The 21,821-nt window shown below is 45.8% G+C and overlaps 1 protein-coding gene across 1 annotated transcript in view; it reads right to left on the reverse strand.

Moving 5' to 3' along the window:
- The window catches only part of Igfbp7 (insulin like growth factor binding protein 7), a 60,289-nt gene extending 39,406 nt beyond the window's left edge, over positions 1 to 20,883 (reverse strand). The window contains exon 1 of the mRNA XM_021161670.3: positions 20,366 to 20,883. Coding sequence (XP_021017329.1) covers positions 20,366 to 20,840 — 475 coding nt within the window. The 5' untranslated portion in view covers positions 20,841 to 20,883. The remainder of the gene's footprint in view (positions 1 to 20,365) is intronic.
- Between the last annotated feature and the right edge of the window lie 938 nt (positions 20,884 to 21,821).

The raw sequence follows: 21,821 nt of genomic DNA on the forward strand, positions 1-21,821 counted from the left end.
ATGCACAGGCACATGTGTGTCACCGCATGCGTGTGGAAGTAGAAGACAACTGCCAGGAGTTGGTTCTCTTCTTCCTTCATGTTGACGTTTAACTCAGGCTTAAACTCAGGCTGCAAGGCTTGGTAGCAAGCCTTTACCAGCTGAGCTATCTCACTCGCTCTAGAACCCTGATTTTTAAAAACAAAACTCTAGTATCCTCTATTCGTAAAGGGAGAAAAGAACTAGTGATTCTAGGTTTTTCAACACATATAAAGGAACTTGCAGAGTTTTTAATGGTGGCTCACAACTGTTTCTACTTTGGGCTTATAATCAAACCATTTTGCCTCCCTGGTCCTTTGACATTGATAGATTCGATCACACTAGGTATTTTATGCAAGTAATTTGCACCTGACAGATTTTTGGATGCACAGGTAAAAGGCAATGCATACCAGGCCAACTGGGCCAGTGGCACTGGTGTGTGTCAGACAGAGGTAGAGCAAAGTGAGAGAGAGGACATGTGCATAGGCAAGCTGAGTGGGACTTGGCTCTAGTTCCCACCACATCCTGTTGGCCTTGTGCTGTTGTGGATTGAACGGAGGGGGCCCTCTGTTTTTAACCGATTAAAGGGAAGGACGAAGCCATGTTGGAAGAAGTCCTTTTGGGACCTTGGATCCTCTCTGATTCTTTGTTTCTCCATGTGAAACGGAAGGAAAGAGAAGCACTCAGTGACTTGAGGACTCAGTTCCAGTAAGAAAGCCCTTCTGAGAGTCAGCCTTCCTTCCTGAGAGTCCCACCCCCTCGCCCCCGAGTTCCTAAGGATGCCTTATAATTTTTCTTTTTACATCACCACTGGTCCTGGGCTGTGATCTGGGATGGTCTCGTAGACCCAGGAGAGATGCCATGTGTGGGCTCCCTTAGACTGACCTATAGAAGACATGCCATGTGTGGGCTCCCTTAGACTGACCTATAGAAGAGATGCCCTGTGTGGACTCCCTTAGACTGATCTATAGCTTTGAGTCTAACTCCAATTTCAATTTTGCTTTTTGCTAACTAAAAGAAGGCTGTCAAAATGGCTCAGCAAGTCGAGGGGCTTCCTGCACAAACTCGGCAGCCTGAATTTGATCCCTGGAACTCACATAAATATGGGAGAGAATTGACTCCACAAAGTTGTCCTCTGCCTTCCACACATGCATGCATCGGCATATACACCCCTCCCCCAACTTACAACTAAACATCTTTCTTTAAATTTAAAAAAAAAATTTTAAAACATCTTTAGAAGGGAGAGAAAATTCCTTTAGATGTATAGCAGTATTTACATTCCAAAACCAATGATACAGTATCTTTCTCAAATCATTTCATTGGTATTAAAAGATGCAGCAATACATGCTTAGGATACCAATTCAAACAACATGCGAGCACGAGAAAAGACAGTAAAGGGTCCTCTTCAATCCTATGATAAACCCACCCCCAGTAACCTATATTCATTGTATATAGTTTTCCATTTCCATTTTTAAAATGAAAAAAAAAAGTCAGACATATTACCCCACAGGTCTATCCTTTTCCCTAAACAATGTATCAAAGCTCAATCTTTGTGGGTAAAGTAGGAACTTCACTGTATTCTGTAGCTGTACAACGTTCCACCGCATGGATATACTTAAGAGAAGCCTGGAAGGTTTTTTGTTTTTTTTTTCTGCATACGAACTATGAGTGAGTCCATACCCGTTCTTATATGTTTATCCTGCTGTTCTTGTGTCTGCGTGATGGGTCCCCAGTACTGAGACTGCTGGCTCAGAGGACATGTGAACTTTTAAATTGAACAGGTATTCCTAGATTACTTGGGCAATTCACAGCCCTGGCAATATCGAGAGAATGCTCACTTTCTCACACATTTCCCGGTAGTGAGAGTTGAGAGTTTTGCAAAAGTAGGGCAAGCTGGAGGGGCAATGCTACTGATGATTGTTCTTTTAATTGCATGTGGGGACTCTGTGTGAGGTCTAGTGGATCTTCATGTGTTTGCCTGGCCAGCTGTGGCTGCCCTTCCTTTCCTCACTGTTTATAGTTTTTGTTAATTTTCTTAGATTTAAGTTTTACAGATGTAGACATACACAATATATATACATACACATATTCCCCAGCTCTGATATATATATATATATCCATCCATCATCCATCCATCCATCCATATACATATATATGTGTGTGTATGTCTGATATATATATATATGTATATATGTATATATATATATTCTGATATATATAGTATGTGTGTGTGTGTGTTATGAACCTACAGAGACAAGAAGAGTGTGTTAGGCATCCTCCTCTATAGTTCTGTCTTAGTTAGGGTTTTACTTCTGTGAACAGACACCATGACCAAGGCAACTCAACATTTAATTGGGGCTGACTTACAGGTTCAGAGGTTCAGTTCATTATCATCAAGGCAGGAACACGGCAGCATCTAGGCGGAACTTCTGGCATCTGTCTGTCTGTCCCTCCTTCCCCCAGCGCCAGTGTCACAGGAATATGTGGCTACATCTGGCTTTTTCACACTGTTGCTAGGGGCTCATACTCAGGTCTTTATGCTTGCACAGCAACTGCTCCTACCCACTGCCCCTCCCGCTGCTCTCAAGGTTCTTCTATTGCTTGCTCTTGCCTTTCTTTGGACTTTGCTTCTATTTCAGAAATATGTTATTTATTTCTAATTATTAGCCATTCACTCCAATACTGAGTTCTAATTCTTACTTTCAACAGTCTTTATTATTATTATTATAAAACAAAAAACTATAGATTTTATGTTTGTAGACATGTTCTTTAGATATGCTTTTAGAGATGGTGTTGGCTGGCCCTTTCACATGCCACTCCCCCCTCTCCCCAGTGCTGAATATTAAAACCAGGGTCACCCACACACTAGGCACATGCCCACAACTGAGCTGTACCCTGTCTTAGAGTTTTACTGCTGTGAACAGACAGCATGATCAAGGCAGGTCTTATAAACAACATTTAATTGGGGTGTCTTACAGGTTCAGAGGTTCAGTTCAGTATTATCAGGGGGGTGGGGTGGGGAGCAGGGCAGCATCTAGGCAGGCATGTTGCAGGAGGAGCTGAGAGTTCTACATCTGAAGGCCGCTAGTGGAAGACTGACTTCCAGGCAGCTAGGGTCAAGGTCTTAAGCCTATGCCCACAGCGACAGACCTACTCCAACAAGGCCACACCTCCAAATAGTGCCACTCCCTGGGCCAAGCATATTCAAACCATGACCACCGCCCCCCCTTTATTCTTTCCAGTATGAGACCTGATTTTGATCTTACTTAGTGTTTATTTTTATGTCAGATCCACACCAGGGCGCCATTTTGAATGTTTTCAGTGATAAAAATGTGATGACTTTCTGTCTGTGGCTTCCTGGTTTTGTTTCCCTCGCCAGCCTTTATCTGCCTCCATTGTCTCTGTGTTGCCTGCCCAGTTTTGAACTCTTCACGGCAGCTCTTTGTAGGTGAAAGGCCCCTGAAACATCAGCTCCTTTAGGACTTTCCTTGGGTCCCCGGTACCTACTCAAGGGTGGGTTTCACAGTGAGCATCTGTTGAGAGTTTCTCTGGTCAGAGCTGTCACCATGGCTTTCCTTTGCCCTGGTTCCTTCCTCATGGCGGCTGACTTCCCAAAGCCTTGTGGCACAGGTTCCAACCCACTTGCACTGTGGCATTTTTCAGGAACAGATTGTCACCTAGTGTTTTGGTATCTAGTGGTTCTGTGCCTTAAATTTCTTTTTTAAAGCTTTGGTAAAACACATACAACACTAAATATCAGCAATATCAGCACCTTAACCCTTCTTTGTTTCCCACCACTGAGGAGAGGATATGCTAGGAAAACGCTCTACACGTGAGCCATCCACCCAACTCCACCTCACCTATTTATGCGCACAGGTCAGCACAGTTGGTACCCACTTACGATGGCTCAGACTGTGTGCCTAAAAGGTTGCCCAGGTACAAGAGTGGTACCATACAGCAGAGGCTGTACATGAAGATTTGGAGGGTTTGTTTTTCCCCAGGCTGGCACTGTGAGGGTGTGACATTCTCAGAGGTTGGGTGCCATCGAAGAGCCTCAGTGATCAGCCAGCCCCTCAATCACAAGGGGATGCAGCGGCCAATGCGAGCGCACTGTGCTCTCATGCCGTGATGGAACATGTTGTGAGTGACTACAGTTTCAGTTTGTGGATGGCTTTTAGCACCACATGACTCCTCATGAGCTAACGTGCATCTATCTATCCACTCACGTTGTTGTGAGAGCAATCTTCAGAATTCGCTTCATCTTGTAAAACCGGAACTCTGTATCCACTAAACACCTTCCTATCCACCTCCGTCTTTTGGCTCTGGCGGCTCCATCTATTCTGCCAAGGGGGGCAGAGTTCAGGGAGATGGAAAAACTCTGCTATTGCCATTTCTCCATCAACACAGATCCCCTGCAGACTGGAGTCTGTTCTAGAGCCCTCAGCTACGGGATGGCATGGAACTCAGTAAGCTTTCCTGTTCTTAACTGAGGACCGAGTCATTCCTAATTGCTATGGTGTTTGGCAGGGTGACAAGGTGCTCTCTTGTACTTATTAAAGTGATTGATGGATAACATAAGAGTTGCCATCCTTATAGCTTTCCAGGTCAATATGCAACACGAGCGTCTAGAGGGCAGATGCAGCTAACTCTTCATTACCTGGCTAATGACTGGCAGGAAGAAGGATCAGATGTTTTCAAATGAATGCCAAGTGTAAGCACTTTATATTTTATGCCATAGAAACTAGTAGCAGGTTTCTTTACTAATTGGTTGGTCCACGATAACTTGATAATATAGTAGTCCCTGGACACTGCTTGTGAGTATTTGAAGAGAAAGGGGTGGCCCAGATGCACATGGAGTGGCTTAATTAGAAGCACACATTTGACATAGGTGCACACAAGGTAGCTAAGCGAGTTGGGTATGCAATCAGAGTTGTGGCTACCGTCACTGGCAGAATCAAAAGGAACAAAAATCTTGCATTCATCCGTGGCTTCACAGTCTTAAGGTTTCAAATCTGTCACTTCATTAATTTCTCTAATGGTGGCCATGGCCATCGGAAGCAGGAGGTCATGGTATTCTTTTGTAATGCTACTTATATAATCTGAAGAGGGAGATTGGAAGAGGGCACGTGTAAATGACGAATGTACAAAAACAGAGAGGCATAAGCTGGCAGTTTTTATAAACCGAAACTCTACATCCAGGCAATGTTGCTAAGCATCATTTCAGTGCTTTGTTCACACACAAACTCATCAATCTAAAATAAACATCACATTTCCATGAGAAACTACTGTGTACCACTTTCTCTGCTGATGTCCAAAGGACATCTGTGTGCTCCTCAGTACAAAGGCATGCTGGGTTTTATGGGTTCAGTGGATCACATTCTTATCCTGCGGATTTGACATGTGCGTGTGCAATGGTGAGATCTCCGCAGAGGACTCAATTTTATTCAAGCAGATTGAAAAGTAATTTGTCCGCAGGCTTCCACGTTTCGGTGGCGAGGTGTTATTTTTAGAAGACACAGGGATGTATCTGATTACCTCTTCTGATTTCCTTTACTTTTTTGGTGCCCCACCTCAGGAAGTGAAATGACCCGTTGGTTATTTCATTTCACGAAGCAAACAGATCCAAGCCGTCTTGGAGTTAGATCACGTGCAACTAGCCAAGCTGATCACAGGGATTTGGAGGATCATCTTATCAAGCTATATCAGACAATGCCACTGCCAAAACTGGAATCATTTAAATAAATGTATCAAAGGACATCTGTTGATCCTCTGGATACTTTTCTTGACAAGCACACGTGTGGCCTTACAGAATAAGGCTATGCCCTTTCTCCTGCTGGTAGTAATCTGTTACTGGAGACTGCAGGGGTGAGCAGGGAGTTTAATGAAGGAAACTCACAGTAGGAACACAAGCTGGAACATGTAGATTAAGAACTCTAAACAGAACCAAGGATGGAGGCACACACCTGCAATCCCAGCACTCTAGAGGCTGAAGCAAAGGCTCATGAGTACCACCAGCCTGGGCTCCGTACCAAGACTTTGCCAGAAAGAAAGATGGCAGGCAGGCAAGCTGTAAATGAATGAGGAAGCATCTAGCACATTCAGTAGGCTCTGGCACTCGGGTGTGGCAGGTTTGGGATTGAGTGTGGTGCTTTATGCCTGCATTCAGAGCAACTCATCTGAATTCTTGGTTTAGCTGTATCTGTTTCCTGGCAACAGGAGCAGGGCTTGGGCATCCAGATACACTACATCATGGTGGCCTACTTTAATAATATACATACCGTACCCTATCACACACAGCCATCTTCTGGGGATTAAACAGGTGATACCACACACTCACCCACAGGAAAATTCTCATAAATCCCACTGTGCTGTTGTTATGTTATCTCTTGGTCAAAAAATGTGAAAAATTCTGCCGGAAGCCACAGGCAGCTTCCTCCGAGCTGTAAGTATCTTGTCAGTGGTGTTATTAGCAGGGATAATGGCCTCACAGATGACTATGCTGGAGGCCAAAGATCCAGAGGAAAGGAAGGACAAGACACCCTCCTCCCAGCCTCTGGAAGGACTCAAGGTCAGCTCCAAGGACAGGGCCTATCTTTGATTTTGGCAAAGCCCTCAGATTTCTGCTCCATTAAGTTTGTGGGGAGTGGTTGAGCCTTTTTGGTTGTTTTGTTTTGTTTTCAGATACGGTCTTCCTATGTTGACTCTTCATCTTCCTGCCACAGATTTATGAGTGCTGGGGCAAAGTTAGCGTCTTTTTTTTTTTTTAAATAACAAAAAGATCTTTAGTAAAAATAAAAATTAAATTTGCCTATATTCCCAGGACACGTAGAAGCTGCAGAGCAGCTGAAGTTAATTAACAAGTATTTATAAACGTAGAATCCAAATCCATCCTGGTTTGTCCACAGGGAGAAACAGGAGGCACTGAGTTGTTGGAGACTGACAGAGAGACAGCATCCTCACTGTCCCAGCAGGCCACTGCACCTATTTAAAACTTCCCTTTTATGTCCTTTGCCAAGGAACTAGACAGAGTGATATAAATCTGTGTATTTTTTTTCTTAGCATTTATCAAGGTTTTTAAACACACCTCAAAACTTAAAAAAAATTATTATTAGGTGTATGGGTGTTTTGACTGAAGGTGTGTCTGTGCTCTACCTGCATGTCCGGTGCCTGGTAGAGGCTAGGGAAGGGTGTTAGAGCCCCTGGAAGTGGAGTTATAGACATTTGTGAGCGGCCGTATGGGTGCTGAGAATCAAGCCTGGGTCCTCTGGAAGAGCAGCCAGTGCTCTTGAGTGCTGAGCCAGCTCTCCAGCCCCTAGAGAAATCCTGAGGATTCTTTTGCATTAACAGTCTATTATTGGTTCAATTATAAACAAACAAGAATAAGACCCGTTCCTTTCCACCCCCATATGATATTTTAGGTGAAGGAATAATAAATTCATTTATATACTCTGCACCAAGGCAGTTACATTACTTCTAAGTACCTAGTTTGCAACCAGGTTAAAATGTGTTCGTTCATTATATGTACAGGTTACAAGTATGACGGTACCCTCGTTCATTTCTCCATCCGAGGAAAATATGCTTCTGGTGGCTACTAATAAAGTTACACGTATGCATGCCCGTGTGTACTTCCCTCATGTCCGTGTGGTTTTTTTTACTGACTGGGCTTACACAGGGGCTACCCTACTTTGAGTCTTACCATCTATTCTGCCTTTCTGCACTCTCCAACCAATCAGAGCATTAGTTTTGGAGGATCCAGACAGAGATGTCCATATCTTTCTTGTGCATAAATTCCTTTTGGCACACAGCACAACATGCACAAAAAGCAAGAACTGGATGGGAACCAAAGGGCGAATTTTCCACTATCCTGTAGGAAGGAAGGAAGGAAGAAGAAATGGGGGAGCAGTCTCCCATATAACCTTCCTGCTGCTCTATGAAGTTAAGAGCGGAAGTCCTATTTGCAGGGAGTTAGTGGTCAGAAGGTCAAGGGTCAGGACAAAAATCCAGCTTGCTATGGAACAATAAAGGCAAGGGCAGAATGTGTTTGTTGGATCAAGCCCCGAGCCCCAAATGCTTCCTTGAACATCTGCTCTTGCACACCATTCTATTATGGTGGGATATGGAAAGGAGGCCCATCTCACAAAAGGGTTCTGCATTCAACGTCCTTGCAAGGTCCCTATGGCTTCTTGTTAGGATGGCCATTTCCAAATGTCCTCAGTCCTCCATTTCAGGCTTTACACTTGCAAACACTTGCTTGTAACCCCAAATCGAACCCTTACAGGCTAGCCTTTAAACAGAAATGTGCATACAAAGCAAGGTTCCCAGGTTCATCTGTATTACCTCCCCCCCTCGCCCCCGCCCCTTGGAGCAGCAGCTCAGTATTCTCTAACTCTGTGCTTGAAGGTAACTAATATAACACAAAGTAATAGTAAATAATGACCAGATACCACAGCCGTGCTCTCTGTGCTGCCGTCTAACTGAGGCGGAAGGGAGACTAGATGACCTTCTCAGGAGGCTAAAAGAACATTGCTGAGTGTTCAAAATACATGAACTCAGGCAATCCCCATGCCCACTGGTGAGGTTTGACAGCATCATTGTGTCAAGGAACAATGCTGAGAACGTGTCAATCAGAAGGGTCCCAGCTGAGTGACAAGAGACTCCCCTCTAGGCTGGGGGACCTCTACGTTGAGTGGAGCTACCTCATCCTATTAGAAGATTCCAGAGAGGTTCAGATAGTCCAGACAGAGGAGAAGAAGGTTCCTCTTTCTAATAGGGCGCCTGAAAAATCCACCTTCACGGTTCATGTATTTGCTCATTCAGTGCCTACCACCTCCCAAGGCTTTGCAAGGCTGGAGATTCAGTGATGAGGGTAGCAGATGAAAACCTGAGGCTCAAGGAAGGCATGCTCTCGAGAAACAGCCAACAGGCTGGATCATGTGGGTTTAGGTAAATTCTCACGTACTGTGATACGGCGAACATATTTCCACTTTGTCTAAACAATGCAAGAGCATTACACTAACCAGGAGGAAAGACCGTGAGAGGCCAGCTCTGAGCTGCCTGCAACGTGAGAGGTCATCCTGCAGTGCAAGAGCTTCCGTTTGCTATGGAGGACAAACCTGAAAAGTCCCTTGGCTGTAAAACACTGAATTATGGGCAGGCAGGGCATATACTGCCCCATTGTATAAGAATTTCCCTAAGAATGAGTGTCCCCTATAGAAATGGGAAATCACGTTAAAAATAATAATATTCCTAGGCTCAGGCAGGACATGAAGTCATCTGGAAAGTGTTTATGAGTTCCCTGGCGCAGCTCATGTCCAGACCAATTAAATCAGACTCTTGGGAGTGGAGCTCAGGCATAGCCTTCTGTGACTTGCCCTGGCGAGCAGACCAGCTGAGGATGACTGCTCCAGAAGGTGAGGTGGCCTTGAACCTGCAAAGTGGCAGGTCATAATGCTCTGCCACATTCACTCAGCTCGCAGGCGCTGGGTCTGCAAAGCTAGTCATTTTCTTAGCCCTCCTCTCTGCAGTCTCATTTCTAGTCCACACTTGACAGTAAGTGTTATCACCTCTCAGACACAGGCAGCCAACCTAAGTGGGCGCCTCCTGAGTCTAAATTTGCTCATTTACAGTTGAGTGTTTTGATTTTTTTTCAAACGTGTTCCTGCCAAGCTGAGGCTACACGTGTAGGTCAGAGAACAGAAACACAGAGAAGGAACTATTATATATATATATATATATATATATATATATATATATATATATATTTTATCAGCAAGACTCTAAGAGCCAAAGATAATGCCCAGCGTTTGTGCCCCCTGGCACTGATGGCACTCTTCATGTTTCAGACTGTGATTTTTATTCACTGTCCTCTATTAAGCTGAGAGTTTAACACACATACACACACACACATACACACACAATTCAAACAACTTATTAGTGAGCTTATTATATGACTTATTATATGTCAAAGATGCTGGAAGAACACATATGGAAGAGACAGACCAGTGATTACTGCATTGAATGCTCCCTGAACCCAAAGCTGTGGGCTAAAGCCAGTAAGGGGCATCACTAGAAGTCAATCCATGTGACACTGAGCTGGAAGATGGACACTTGCTGTGCTCTCAAGCACTGTATACATGCTAGCCATGGAGTCCAAGCACAGGTGCCAGCCACTAGACCCTCTTTATGGAGTCTGAGATCCCACAGGGACAGGTGGGATTCCTTGTCTTTGTAGAACAAAGTAGAAGTTTTAGAGGTTGGTCTCTATTACTATTACCCTACTACATTATCATGTAGCCCTAAACAAAGTTTTCACATCTAACCTGGGGACATATAAAGCAGTGTTGCATTTGCATTGGTCAGAGTAAGACAGCATCACGCCATAGAAATGACACTTATTTTTTAAATAAATCTTTGAGAATGGGTTTTGCTAGATAGCCTAAGCCGGTTTGGAACTTCCAAACCCCCTGGCCCAGCCTGCTAAGTGTTGGTACTACAAGTGTGTCCCCCATATCTGGCTTTTGTTGCTACTTCAATGGCGCTTAGAAACTCACTCAGGCTTCATAATGCTAGTAACAATAAGAATGGAAATGAATCGAAACGAGGCCTCTCCGTGTGCTAGACATCAATATTGTTTTCCTGCATTATCTTACCTTTAAGCAGAAGATAGAATCACAGCTGTTCTTCAGCTAAGGAAACAACGAATGGAGTAAGTCTGGTTCAGGCGACGGGGAAGAGGTGGAAAGGACCTGACTGACTCCAGTGTGCACACGCAGAAGCTCTGTGCTTTATTTCTTCACACATACCATGCAGATCTTGCCTGCTGTAGCACACTACAAGCATACCCCAAGAACTAAAGGCTGGCTAGAGACAGCCGGGTATCAGCCCTGAAGTCCCATTGTACCTACAGTCACCACGGGCTGGGAGCTGTCTCCCCCAACTTTGGGCATATCCTGACTGAGGCCATAGGTTCCAGTTCACGGAGTGCATAAAGATCCTAAGATATCCAAAAAAACCACCTTTCTCAGGGTGGTGTTAAGAAAAGGAGGCATGACTCTCACTTCTGGATATTGTGTACCGAGCCGCCTCGTGCTTGTCCAGGAGAAAGGCATGCTGAGTGAGTGTTTGCTGACTGGTGTTCTTACAGGGGCCGGTCAGGTGTGGCTCTGGAATCTGGTGACTTATGCAAGGAGCTGAGCAGAGCTCACCACTTAAAGCACGACTGCAGATCTGTAACTCACAATGGCCAGGGGGGACTGGGAAAGAAAAGCCTATTTCTTTGAGCTCAGCTAGACAGGAAAAGGGGGCAGCCTGCAGTGATGGGCCAGGCAGAATGGATAAAAAGAAAAAGGCCTCGGAGGAGAGAGCATTTGGGTGGTAGTGAGGGAGTGGGAGGTTCTCTTTGCTGAGTTTAGAAAGACCTGCCCTGCCCTGCCTTGCCAGTTACCGTCTAGTGAACCAAAGGCTCCATGGTACACAAAGCCAAGTCAGATCCACTCTACTCCACCACTCTGAGTCTCTGATCCGAGACACACCTGAGCCCACAGGGGCCTCTAGCTCTGAAGCCCAGGCTTGTCAGACATTGGGCAGCATCTTTATCTCTGCCCTGGCTTGCCCTCTCCAGCCGGGCTTAGCATCTTTAATAAGGGGCCACACTGCAGGACCCGGCTCCTTGATGTCAATGCTCACAGAGAAGCGTGCATTTCATTTTCCATCAAAAGCTGGCGGCTTCCTGAGGGGTTCCTTTTGGAAGCCAAGGTTGCCATCTAACTGCTGAAGGCCCGATTGAAATTCCCCTTTGGATCCCTGAGTTCTGAAAACTCCCACCGAGAATGAACCAGCTTGGAGTCCTGCAGGCTTTGGGCCACCCTGACACATTCCTGAAGCTTCATTGCTGTGTGGTCCCTTTCAAAACCTTTGGAAAGTTCCAGGAGATCCATTTCTTGATCAATGTTTTCATCTTTGCCTGGAGTGGAGCCAGAAGAGAGCAGAAGCAGATGTCAGATCCAAAGCCTTTCTGACTCCACCACTTGACTGTTTGGAGGCTAATTTGTACTGATGTAAATGAAATGCCTGGGAAATGTTTCTCACTCAAGGGAAGACATGCTGTGATAAAACTCATCACTTATGTGCTGACTTTTAAAAAGAGAAAGAAAGAAAGAAAGAAAGAAAGAAAGAAAGAAAGAAAGAAAGAGGCAAGCAAGCTCCTGTAGAAGCTGGAGGTGTCCCATCTCCCACAAAATACCGTGAGAAACAGGGCAACGGCAGTCAGCTGCACCAGTGCTTGGTAGAATATTAAAGCACTAGGTTTTTTTTTTTTTTCTTCTTCTAGTGTCCAAATGGAATCTGATGAATCGAGTTCTCAAATTCTTCCATGAATTTCCCCTCTGCACCTTGTCAAGAGTCTAACTGGTGCCGGAGAGGTGGCTCAGCAGTTAAGAGCACTGGGCTGCTCTTCTGCAGAAAGGTTCAACTCCTAGTACCACGTGGCAGCTTGAAACTGTTGGTAATTCCAGTTCCAGGGTATCTAAAACCCTCACTCAGACAAACATGCGCACAAACCACCAATGCACATGAAATAAAAATAAATTAAGAGTCTAATGGCACCACTACCAACAAATAGGCTTCAGTACCAACGAATGCAAATTGGTGCACAACTACCCATGAACCACCCTAAGGTGTGCAGTTGATACGTTGAGAAAGCAGAGATACGCTGGGATTACAGTACGCAGGCCATCATCCTGTGAAGGAGGAAGCCTAAATCGTACCACTATGCACTGTTACACTGAAGTTGTGACAGCCGCCTTTTTACAGTAGCCAGCTCTGTGAACCTGTCAGCTCGGCTTGGCCTTGGTCTCATGCAGTGTACTGTGGCTTGATGAGGATCAACCTCATGAACGGGCCTTTGTCAACGCTAGGTTACTCAGCCTGATTTACCTGGCTTGAACCGTTCTTAGTTTTCAGAGGCAAGACTTCTGTGTTACTCTGGCTTCTGACTTCTGTGTTACTCTGGCCTGCTTCTGGGAACAGCAGAATTTCTTCCCCAGATTTCCTGGACAGCTATGCTGCCTGCCCCCTGCACCCCCCTCTCCCCACCCCTGCCTCCTTCCCAACATTCTGCTGGGTTGGAGATGTTAAGGGGGTGGGGCCTGCTGTAAGCCCCAGCTGTGGCTAGTTAATCTTGTCCTCTGTGAACCCAGAAAGCAAGTCGGCACACTAGCTTTTTCAAAAGGGTCCGATCGTTTGGCCATTAATTGAATTTGTGATAGAACATGATTCAACAATTTAACACATACACATTTCAAGTGAAAAGGAGACATGCTTCCCCCCCCCCATTACTGTGGCTTCCTGCTACACCAGAGTCTTAGTGTACAGTGTGTATAGGGGTGCTCTTCACCATGGGCATTTTGAGCCCCTCTACCTTGACTCCACTCCTAAGGAGTGAAGGATATCTGGGGACATCTTTACTATTACCTTAAGTGAACAGGCACATGAATTACTGGGTATACCTCATTTTCCATCATTTTCAAAACTTTCTGATCTTGTCACTCATAAACTCCCAAAGGGAGGGACATTCATGGGTCCCCCTGGTTTAATTTTTTTGACAAGAATTCAGTCTTTCCTTTCTACTGGTTCCTAAGATGTTTGTGCTATAGTTAAAGGTGTAGAGGCAAAGTCAGAACCCATACAGGGCAGCTGGAGGCAGAGAAAGCTCACAGACCAATCCCCTGGGAGGCAGATTTTAGAACCAGGGAGGCCCACTGCCCTTGGACCCTACCCAGACTTAGAGAAGCCAGCTGCCCTTGGACTCCAACCAAGAGCACTGTGTCAGCAAGCTGTCCAAAAGAACACCCGTATAAGGCAGTTTCTTCTAGAAGGCAAGTCTCTAGTGAACCCTTCTAGGGATAGGACAGAAATCACACTAAGGATGCCAGTTACTGCCTGCTCAGCTCCATCATTCCATCTCAGAGCTGACCAGTATGAGGGAGGGGAAAATGGCGACGGCCTCCTCTACTCTGCCCTCCTAACTGAGGTCACTTCTCAGCTCTAATGGGGGGCTTTCTTGACTCCCACACAACCGAGCTACAGTTTTCATGCCATAGGTTTTTTTCCCCCTAGTGTGTAACCTGAATGTACCTGTGGCTATTTAATTTAGGCTTTTAAATTCGCTTTCCTTGAAGAACTCTGGAACGGGCACTTGCCATTTAATAACCAATTCCCAAACTAGGTAGACTGTACCTTGTTCTCTGGAGTGCTTGTCTCTAAAACAGCGGTTCTCAACCTGTGGGTTGTGACACCTTTGGGGGGGGTGTCCCATATCAGAGACCCTGCATATCACATACATACATTATGATTAATAACAGTAGCAAAATTACGGTTATGAAGTAGTGATGAAGTGACTATGGCTGGGGATCACCACAACATGAGGGTCCCAGCATTAGGAAGGCCGAGAACCGCTGCTCTAAAGGGACCCTGCCTGAGTCCCTTACCCCATCTTCAAAGTTGCCTGTCCCCTTTCTAAAGCTACTCCAGGATCAATCAATAAGGAAGAATTAGTGATCTGCTCACTGTTCTAGAAGCGTCTATGTTTAACAAGGGCAAACAGGGCCCAGAAAGTTATAAAACTATAGAGGCATTGGGGCAGGTTTTTTCCAACATAATATTTTTTATCAATTATTTGGGAATTGCAGACACCTAGATCACACTCACTTTCCAGTCCTCTCAGGTCTGCTCCCCCACCATTGTGGCTCCTCCTAACTCCCAAAAAGGAGGAGGAAGAGGAGGAGGAAGAAGAAGAGGAGGAGGAAGAGGAGGAGGACAAAGAAGAGGAGGAAGAGGAGGAGGAAGAAGAAGAGGAAGAGGAAGAGAAGGAAGAAGAGGAGGAGGGGGAGGGGGAGGAAGAGGAGGAGGAAGAGGAGGAGGAGGAAGAGGAGGAGGAGAAAACAAGTCCAGTTTATGTTGCCCATATATATACTGGAGCACGGGCAAACTCCCAGTGGTCAGCCACTTAAAGAAAACTGGTCATTCCCCTCCTTCATCCCCACCAGAAGCCATCAGTTGTGGAGAGCTTCCCGTCAGCATCCTTGTCACAGTTTGAAAGTGTTCTCTTCGTGGTTTTCTGCCTAGGCTGTTACTTGGGGGTAGGGAAGGGGTTGTCCTAGAAGTCTTGTGTATGTCTCTTTCTCAACTGTGTGTCTGCAGTCATTGACTCTCTCAGAGGCAACTTTCCCCCTTCTCTCTGTTTCTCTGATCTGACAGCAAGGACAGAGTAATAGTGGGGCTGTAATTCAGGGGCAGTACTGGCTGATACGCAAGCAATCTAAGACTGAACTTAGTAAGACAGTGTTCAGAAGTATAAGGAACACTGGGTACAGGTAAACACAGCCTGCCCTGGCAAGTTAGGGTCTTGGGACTGTCGGTTCTTAAGACTTTTTTCTAATTGTCTTTTGTGTTCTTTGACTAACCTCTCTTCCATTCTTCCTATACCAACTTCACCTTCCACCTCTGTAAAAGGAGACCTTCTGCTCTCTGCTCCTGTGAGTTTGACATTTTTAAGTTTCCATGTAGAAACAAGATCATGTGGTATTTGTCTCTTTGAGTATAACTTACTTAACATAGTCTTCCAAGTTCATCCATGTTGTCACAAATGACAAGATTCCCTTCTTTTGTAAGGCTAAATAAAAACCCTTGTCCTCTCCCTTCTGACTCCATTCCTGCTCCCATATTAGATCTTCTTTAGCTGTTTTATTTATTTTTTTATTTATTTATCTATTTATTTATTTCTCTGTCTCAACCAGGATATCACTCCCCCAAGAAGTCATTATTGGCTCTTTCTCCCTACATCTGGACACCATTCCCCCAGCATAACTCTGCTCTTTTTGCAAGACAGAGTTATCTTAACAAAACATTACATGGACATGTCCGGTCTCAAGATAAACCAGTCCCCTGACAAGTTCATTGGCTGTTAGACCTTCTCTGTTTCAGCTTCCAGTGGAGTTCCTGGGTTCATTCAAGGATAAGAATGGCACAGTAGCATTTACATGACATGTTACCAACCTGAAAATAAGTTTAAAATGAACTCCTTAAAGAAAGGGTTTTAAATTTGCTAAATAAACTTTACTGAAGTTTTTTTTTTTTGTTTTTTTGTTTTTTTGGTTTTGTTTTGTTTTTAACTTACAACACAGCTCCTGGACCTGACTATAGCTATCAACATGCTGTGAGTCTGAGGATTTGGTGGAAAGTGACCATAGTATCAGAACTCAAGAAGGCTGAGTGCAGAGAGTCAGATAAATTCCCTGCTTAGACTCCAGGAAGGCAGAAGAATAAAGCAGAGGCGCGCACGTGTGTGTGTGTGTGTGTGTGTGTGTGTGTGTGTGTGTGTGTGTAAGGACACACAGCAAGGAGCCCACTGTCTACATTCCCAGAGGAAGGCACTTCCCCTAGGGTCTCCTCTGTCTGACTAACAAACACATACCAAGCTCTGTTAGCCAGACACTGTGTTTGAAAGGCACTATAAGACAGAGGCTGCCCTTTATTCTAGGAGAAACAGACATTTAAGGAGATGGCGGGATGGTCCATACAGCACAGCTTATTCTCCACTCAGGTGGACAGCCCTGCTCCCCCTCACATCTGTGCTGTCTGGCTCATGGCACTGCCCCACCCACCCCACTCACTCAGTGCCTCACTCACCCCTAGCCTGGATCCCATTTCCCCATTGTACATTCTTCAGGGTACACGCAACTATGTAACAGTATCGTTTGTTTCTGTCTAAAGCTTACACCGAACTCTGCAAGTAAGAACTTGTGTCTATTCATTCAAAGTTGCTTACCCTGAGGCTAAATGAGTGTTAGGGGAAGTCTTTCATTCATCAGTCCATTCAAGTACTGATCTGGGCCCTTGGAGATTTGGGCTCTTTGGGCAACAAAGATTCTCTTCTCATCTAAAGCCAACTTTCTGGTTGAGCAAGGACACCAATCTTCATCCAGTAGTTTCCTCAGTTAATTGGCGTGTCATTTAATCATCATAAAACCCTGTGATATAACTGTAACCCCATGCTACAGGTGAGGAACTCGATGGACAGAGAGGCCATGAGAGAACAAAGCTGGTGGTTCATGGTAGAGTTAACATTCATAGTCAGGGAGTCAGGTCTGCAGCTGACTGTCAGCTACAGAACCTTTGTATAAACACACAGCATGGATCCGGTAAGAATTTCTTGATGTTGAACAGTACTAGGAGAATGGTAACATCATAATGGAGTAGGGGAAAGTCAGGTCTCACTGAGAAAGTGACAAGAATTCCAAGGGAGGGTGTATGTCTGTCTCTCTGTGTGTCCCTGTGCATGTATCTTTGTGTGCATGTCCGTGTCAGTATGTCCGTGTGTGTGTGTGTGTCCGTGTGTGTGTGTGTGTGTGTGTCTGTATGCAGGAGGCACTCTAGGCAGAAGGTAGTCCCAAAGGCATGTAGAACAGCAGCCACATAGTCTAGCAGGAGTACAGGGAGACTGGAGGAGAGAGATCTGATGGAATCACACTGTGAAGACCCTCCTATTGCCTGAGTGGCAGTTCGAACTGAGCCATGGAAGGACTAAGAAGAGAGACTGAGTGGTGGCATTCTAGGGTCCACAAATAACATTTCTGAAGAGTGAGAAAATGGTACCCAAATATATCAGAGTAACTACATGGGTACCAAGGAACTCAGATGTAAAGGACTATAAGCGAAAGATCTGAGAACTGGGATAGAAGAGCAACATCTTCTGTCCTGGCGCCATGGCTATTCATCACAACCCTCATCATCTCTGTCCTGATTCTTTTTATTAAACTGAATTGTCAGTCATCCCCCACTACCACCGTCCAGTTAGCCAAGGACCTCAGTGAATTCTACTGATACTCAGTTCACAGTGACAGTTCCAAGACTTGAGATTATTAGCTCTTTAACTGCAGGAATATAGAACCAAGCGGGGCAAGCTCTCTCTCTGGAAGGCATTAAATGGTAGTCTCAGTGAAGAGCAACACCAGGAGGGGCTCCAGGGATCCAGGGAAAGTGCTCGGTAATTTGTAAGAAATACGCACTTCCTTCATCGTCAAGACCAGATTTGCTTCGTGTATCCCCGGCTATACACAGCTGAAGCTGGCTAGTTGCTCAATAAATATTATGATTAATGAAAATAGAGGAACAGAATGTAGATGGCTTATTTCACCTGGGCTGAGTTCTGCAAAAATACACCTTCTCTCCCTCAATGCAAACACAATGCAGGTTTCTTTTGGGGGGGTGGAAGGAATGGCCAGAAGAGGGAGGAAATACATTTTTACTCTGCAAAGACCCAGTGCTAAATGGTACATAAGGAAGCAGTACTGTCTATTTAGCTTTTATCGCTGTTAGACTGTCCCTAGGACCCCAGATGAGTACATGATCACCCACTCTCCTCTGCTTTGGAAAGGTATTCTGGAGGCTCTCTGCCGGCTCCCTAGCCCCTCCTGTTCTTCCTGGCACCCTCCTACCAGAGCCTTAGAAGCCGGCCCCCATGTGTGTCAGGGTGAGATGGAGAGATGACAGACTGACTTATGTCAAGGTTTCCAATTTTAGATGCTATTTATCTCCATCTTCCTGAGCATAAAGAGGAAGCCAGGCTATACCCTTGAAGTAGATTGCAGCCTAGAGAGGGACCAAAGAGCTGGGTGTCCCTGGCAATGAGGCAGACTAGACCGGTTCCTTCTTATTTCTTCATCATACTGTGTGAGTGTCAAGAGAAGGAAGTAGCAAGAGAGAAACTGTTAAAACTCTATATCTCCAAAAAAAGACAGGAGAATGGAGGGGCACAACTTGGGAGGAAGAAGTAGCCTGGGAAGAGGAGTGGAGAGGATAATGATGAGGCTAAATATAATAAAAGTACATTTATGAAATATCATAACAAAAGCTATCATTTTGTATAATTAATAAATTATTTTTATTAATTATAAAATAATATAAATTATTCTGTTTTATAAATATGTAATACATAAATAATATACAACACATACAAGTATTAGTATTACATATGTAATAAGTATATATCAGAATATAAAATAATATAAACATATAAAATGATAAAAATTAACAAAATAAACTCGCCACAGATGAGGAAACACCACGTGGGAAGTCAGCAGACTAATCGCTCTGAGAGGGGAAAGATGCCTGCCTCTGAGACTCTGGGAAGGAAGTTTCCCCTTGGGATGTTTATAAGAAACTCTCAATAATTGGAATGAATTTGTAATGTGCATTTCCCCTCATGATGTGACTGTTGTGCAAGAGCTAAAGGGGAAAATGGAGGTTTCCGTTGGAAACAGGGATACTTGGCCTGTGATTTTATAAACGGTGGTAATATCCTAAGTGGGTAACTGTGAGTTATACCACTTAAGGCTTTCAATGGTGAACTTTGAAGCGAATGGCACACAGCCTATTTGCATACGGATTTCTGGGAAAAGCTGTAAAGAAAGAACTGTTCCTTGGAAAGGCTGGAGAAAGCCTAGATGCAACAGCTGACGTTCCTCACCTCCCCTCCTACCTTGGCTGAGGCCGGGGCAGCAGCTGCCAGAGCAGGGCTCTAACTTTCCCTCGAAACGACTGCTCATGGAAAATGTTATTTCAGGCACTAGGAGTTAAAGTTTCTGATTTCTTTCTTCCTCCCAACCTCAGACTTTTTTCCAACTTCATTTGTGCAAGTTTGGATTAGTATGGGATACAATAGACAAACACAATGTCAAAGCCATTCCAGCGGAACCTTGCATCCTGTGGACAAATTATGAAAAAACATAACCAAGGCCCGAGAAGAAAAACAACATGGTCAGAGAGTTCACAACATCAAAGCGTTTGTGTTTCTTTTAACCCTCGAGTATAATGCTCTAGCTAGGTTACCGTCTGATCATTGGAAACGCCAGTACTTGAATATTAATATGAACTTCAACGTAAAGAATTAGCTTGTTACTAAATCGACTTTCTGAAAATCTTTCCTTTGCATTTTTCTGCTAACCCTGTCTACCCCATCTCTCTGTACACACCCAAAAGAAAGAATGACGAGAAAGGTTTTTAAGACTGTGGAGGCTTTTGAAACTTGCCCTGCAGGCTAGTTGGGTAAACTGTGCCTCGGAGTCTCGGAAAAATCTTTTCTATATTTACACCCGTTACTGCGATTTCTCACTTTCTTGGCGCACACAGGCAACTCCAAATAAAACCATCCCAAGAGAACCAGGGAGGCGTTTCTCCTGGCTCGGGACACCGGGTTAGCCATCAACTCCTCCCTCCCGCGGGTCTCCAGGGATGCTCTGCGGCGGCGGGGGAGGAGGAAGGAGTGGGCGGGGAAGGCGCTGGTGCCCACCTTGCTCGCAGGTGCCCTTGCTGACCTGGGTGATGGCCTTCTCCCCGCGGCTCTCGGCGCGCAGGCTGGCGGCGCGCAGCTGGCAGCCGCTGGGGTAGGTGATGCCGTCGCTGCCGCACACGGGGTAGCGGCTCTTGCACACGCATACGGCGAGGGTCGCGGGACCGCCGGCTGCTGCCCCGGCTTTACCCTTCCGCCTCTTGCGGCTCTTCACGCACTCCATGCCGGGCGCGCAGTGCCCCCTGCCGGCCGCGCCGCCCCCGCACGGCTCACCCTCGCCGCGAGCGCACACGGGGCAGCAGCCACACGCGTCGCGGGTCTCACCCAGCGGGCAGCCGAGCGGGGGCAACGCGGGGCAGGAGGCCGGCACGCACGGGCCGCAGGCATCCGAAGAGGAGGAAGAGGAGAGGGGCAGGAGCAGGAGCAGCAGTCCGGCTGCACCCAGCAGCAGGGCGCGCGGCGGCCGCTCCATCATCGGGTGGCTGGATGCGAGCGCGCGAGTGAGCAGTCCGGGTCCCGGAGGCCAACCCTTAAAGCCGCTGCCCCGCCCGGTGCTCCGCGGGAGCCCTCCCCGGGGCGGAGAGTCAGCCCACTGCCCGCCCCGCTCCGCCCGCCTGCGATCCGGCCTCCCGCCGTCGCTGTCCTGGGCATCCTCGCTGTCCTGGAGAGCTCGTCCCACGTCCACCATGCCTGCTGACCGATTCCTGGTCAGCCTCCTGCCCCTGTCCTCACTCTGCAGCACTGGAGGCAACGAGCCTCCCGCGGCCTTTCCTGCTCATTTTCCAGTTCCAGCTATTTTTTTTTTTTTTTAACAACTAGGACTTTATGAAAATACACTGTTTACTTCATTAAATTCTCGTGGGTCTGGGAAACCTGAGTGTTTTGTGGTTACTCTTTTAAGGACAGAGTACAAAGGGAGTAGCGTTTGTGTCCTCTTTGGCTACAGGGCTGGTGTGGTTTTCGATGTCATGTTCTTCTTTTTGGAACTTCATAATCTTGCTCTTCTCTCCTATCACCCAAGCTATCTGATGCTGAGTCAAGTTTAAAATTCTTTTTAAAAGTTAAGGTTCTAGATTTATTTGCTTTTATTTTATGTGTATGGATGTTTTGGCTGCATGTATGTGTACATTATGTGTGTGCCTGGTGCCTCCGGGGTGGTGGTGGTAGGGTAGAAGACCTGATACCCCGTTACTGGAGTTATAGACAGTTGTTAGACACCTTGTGGGTGCTAGGAATCGAACTCAGGTCTTGGATGTGAAGTCAGTGCTCGCTTAACTGCTAAGCCATTTTTTTTTAAAGCATTTTTATTTTGTGTTTGTGAGTATGTATGTTTGTGGGTCCTCGTGCCACATATGTGGAGGTTAGAGAATAACTTGGGGCAGCTGATTTTCTCTGTCTACTATGTGGGTCTTGAATTCTGCTTATCAAACTGGTTCCCAAACCATTGGCCTGGGTT

This window comes from Mus caroli, unplaced genomic scaffold (genome assembly GCF_978045245.1).
Source record: "Mus caroli unplaced genomic scaffold, Mus_caroli_1 scaffold_4, whole genome shotgun sequence".
Taxonomy (NCBI): Eukaryota; Metazoa; Chordata; class Mammalia; order Rodentia; family Muridae; genus Mus; species Mus caroli.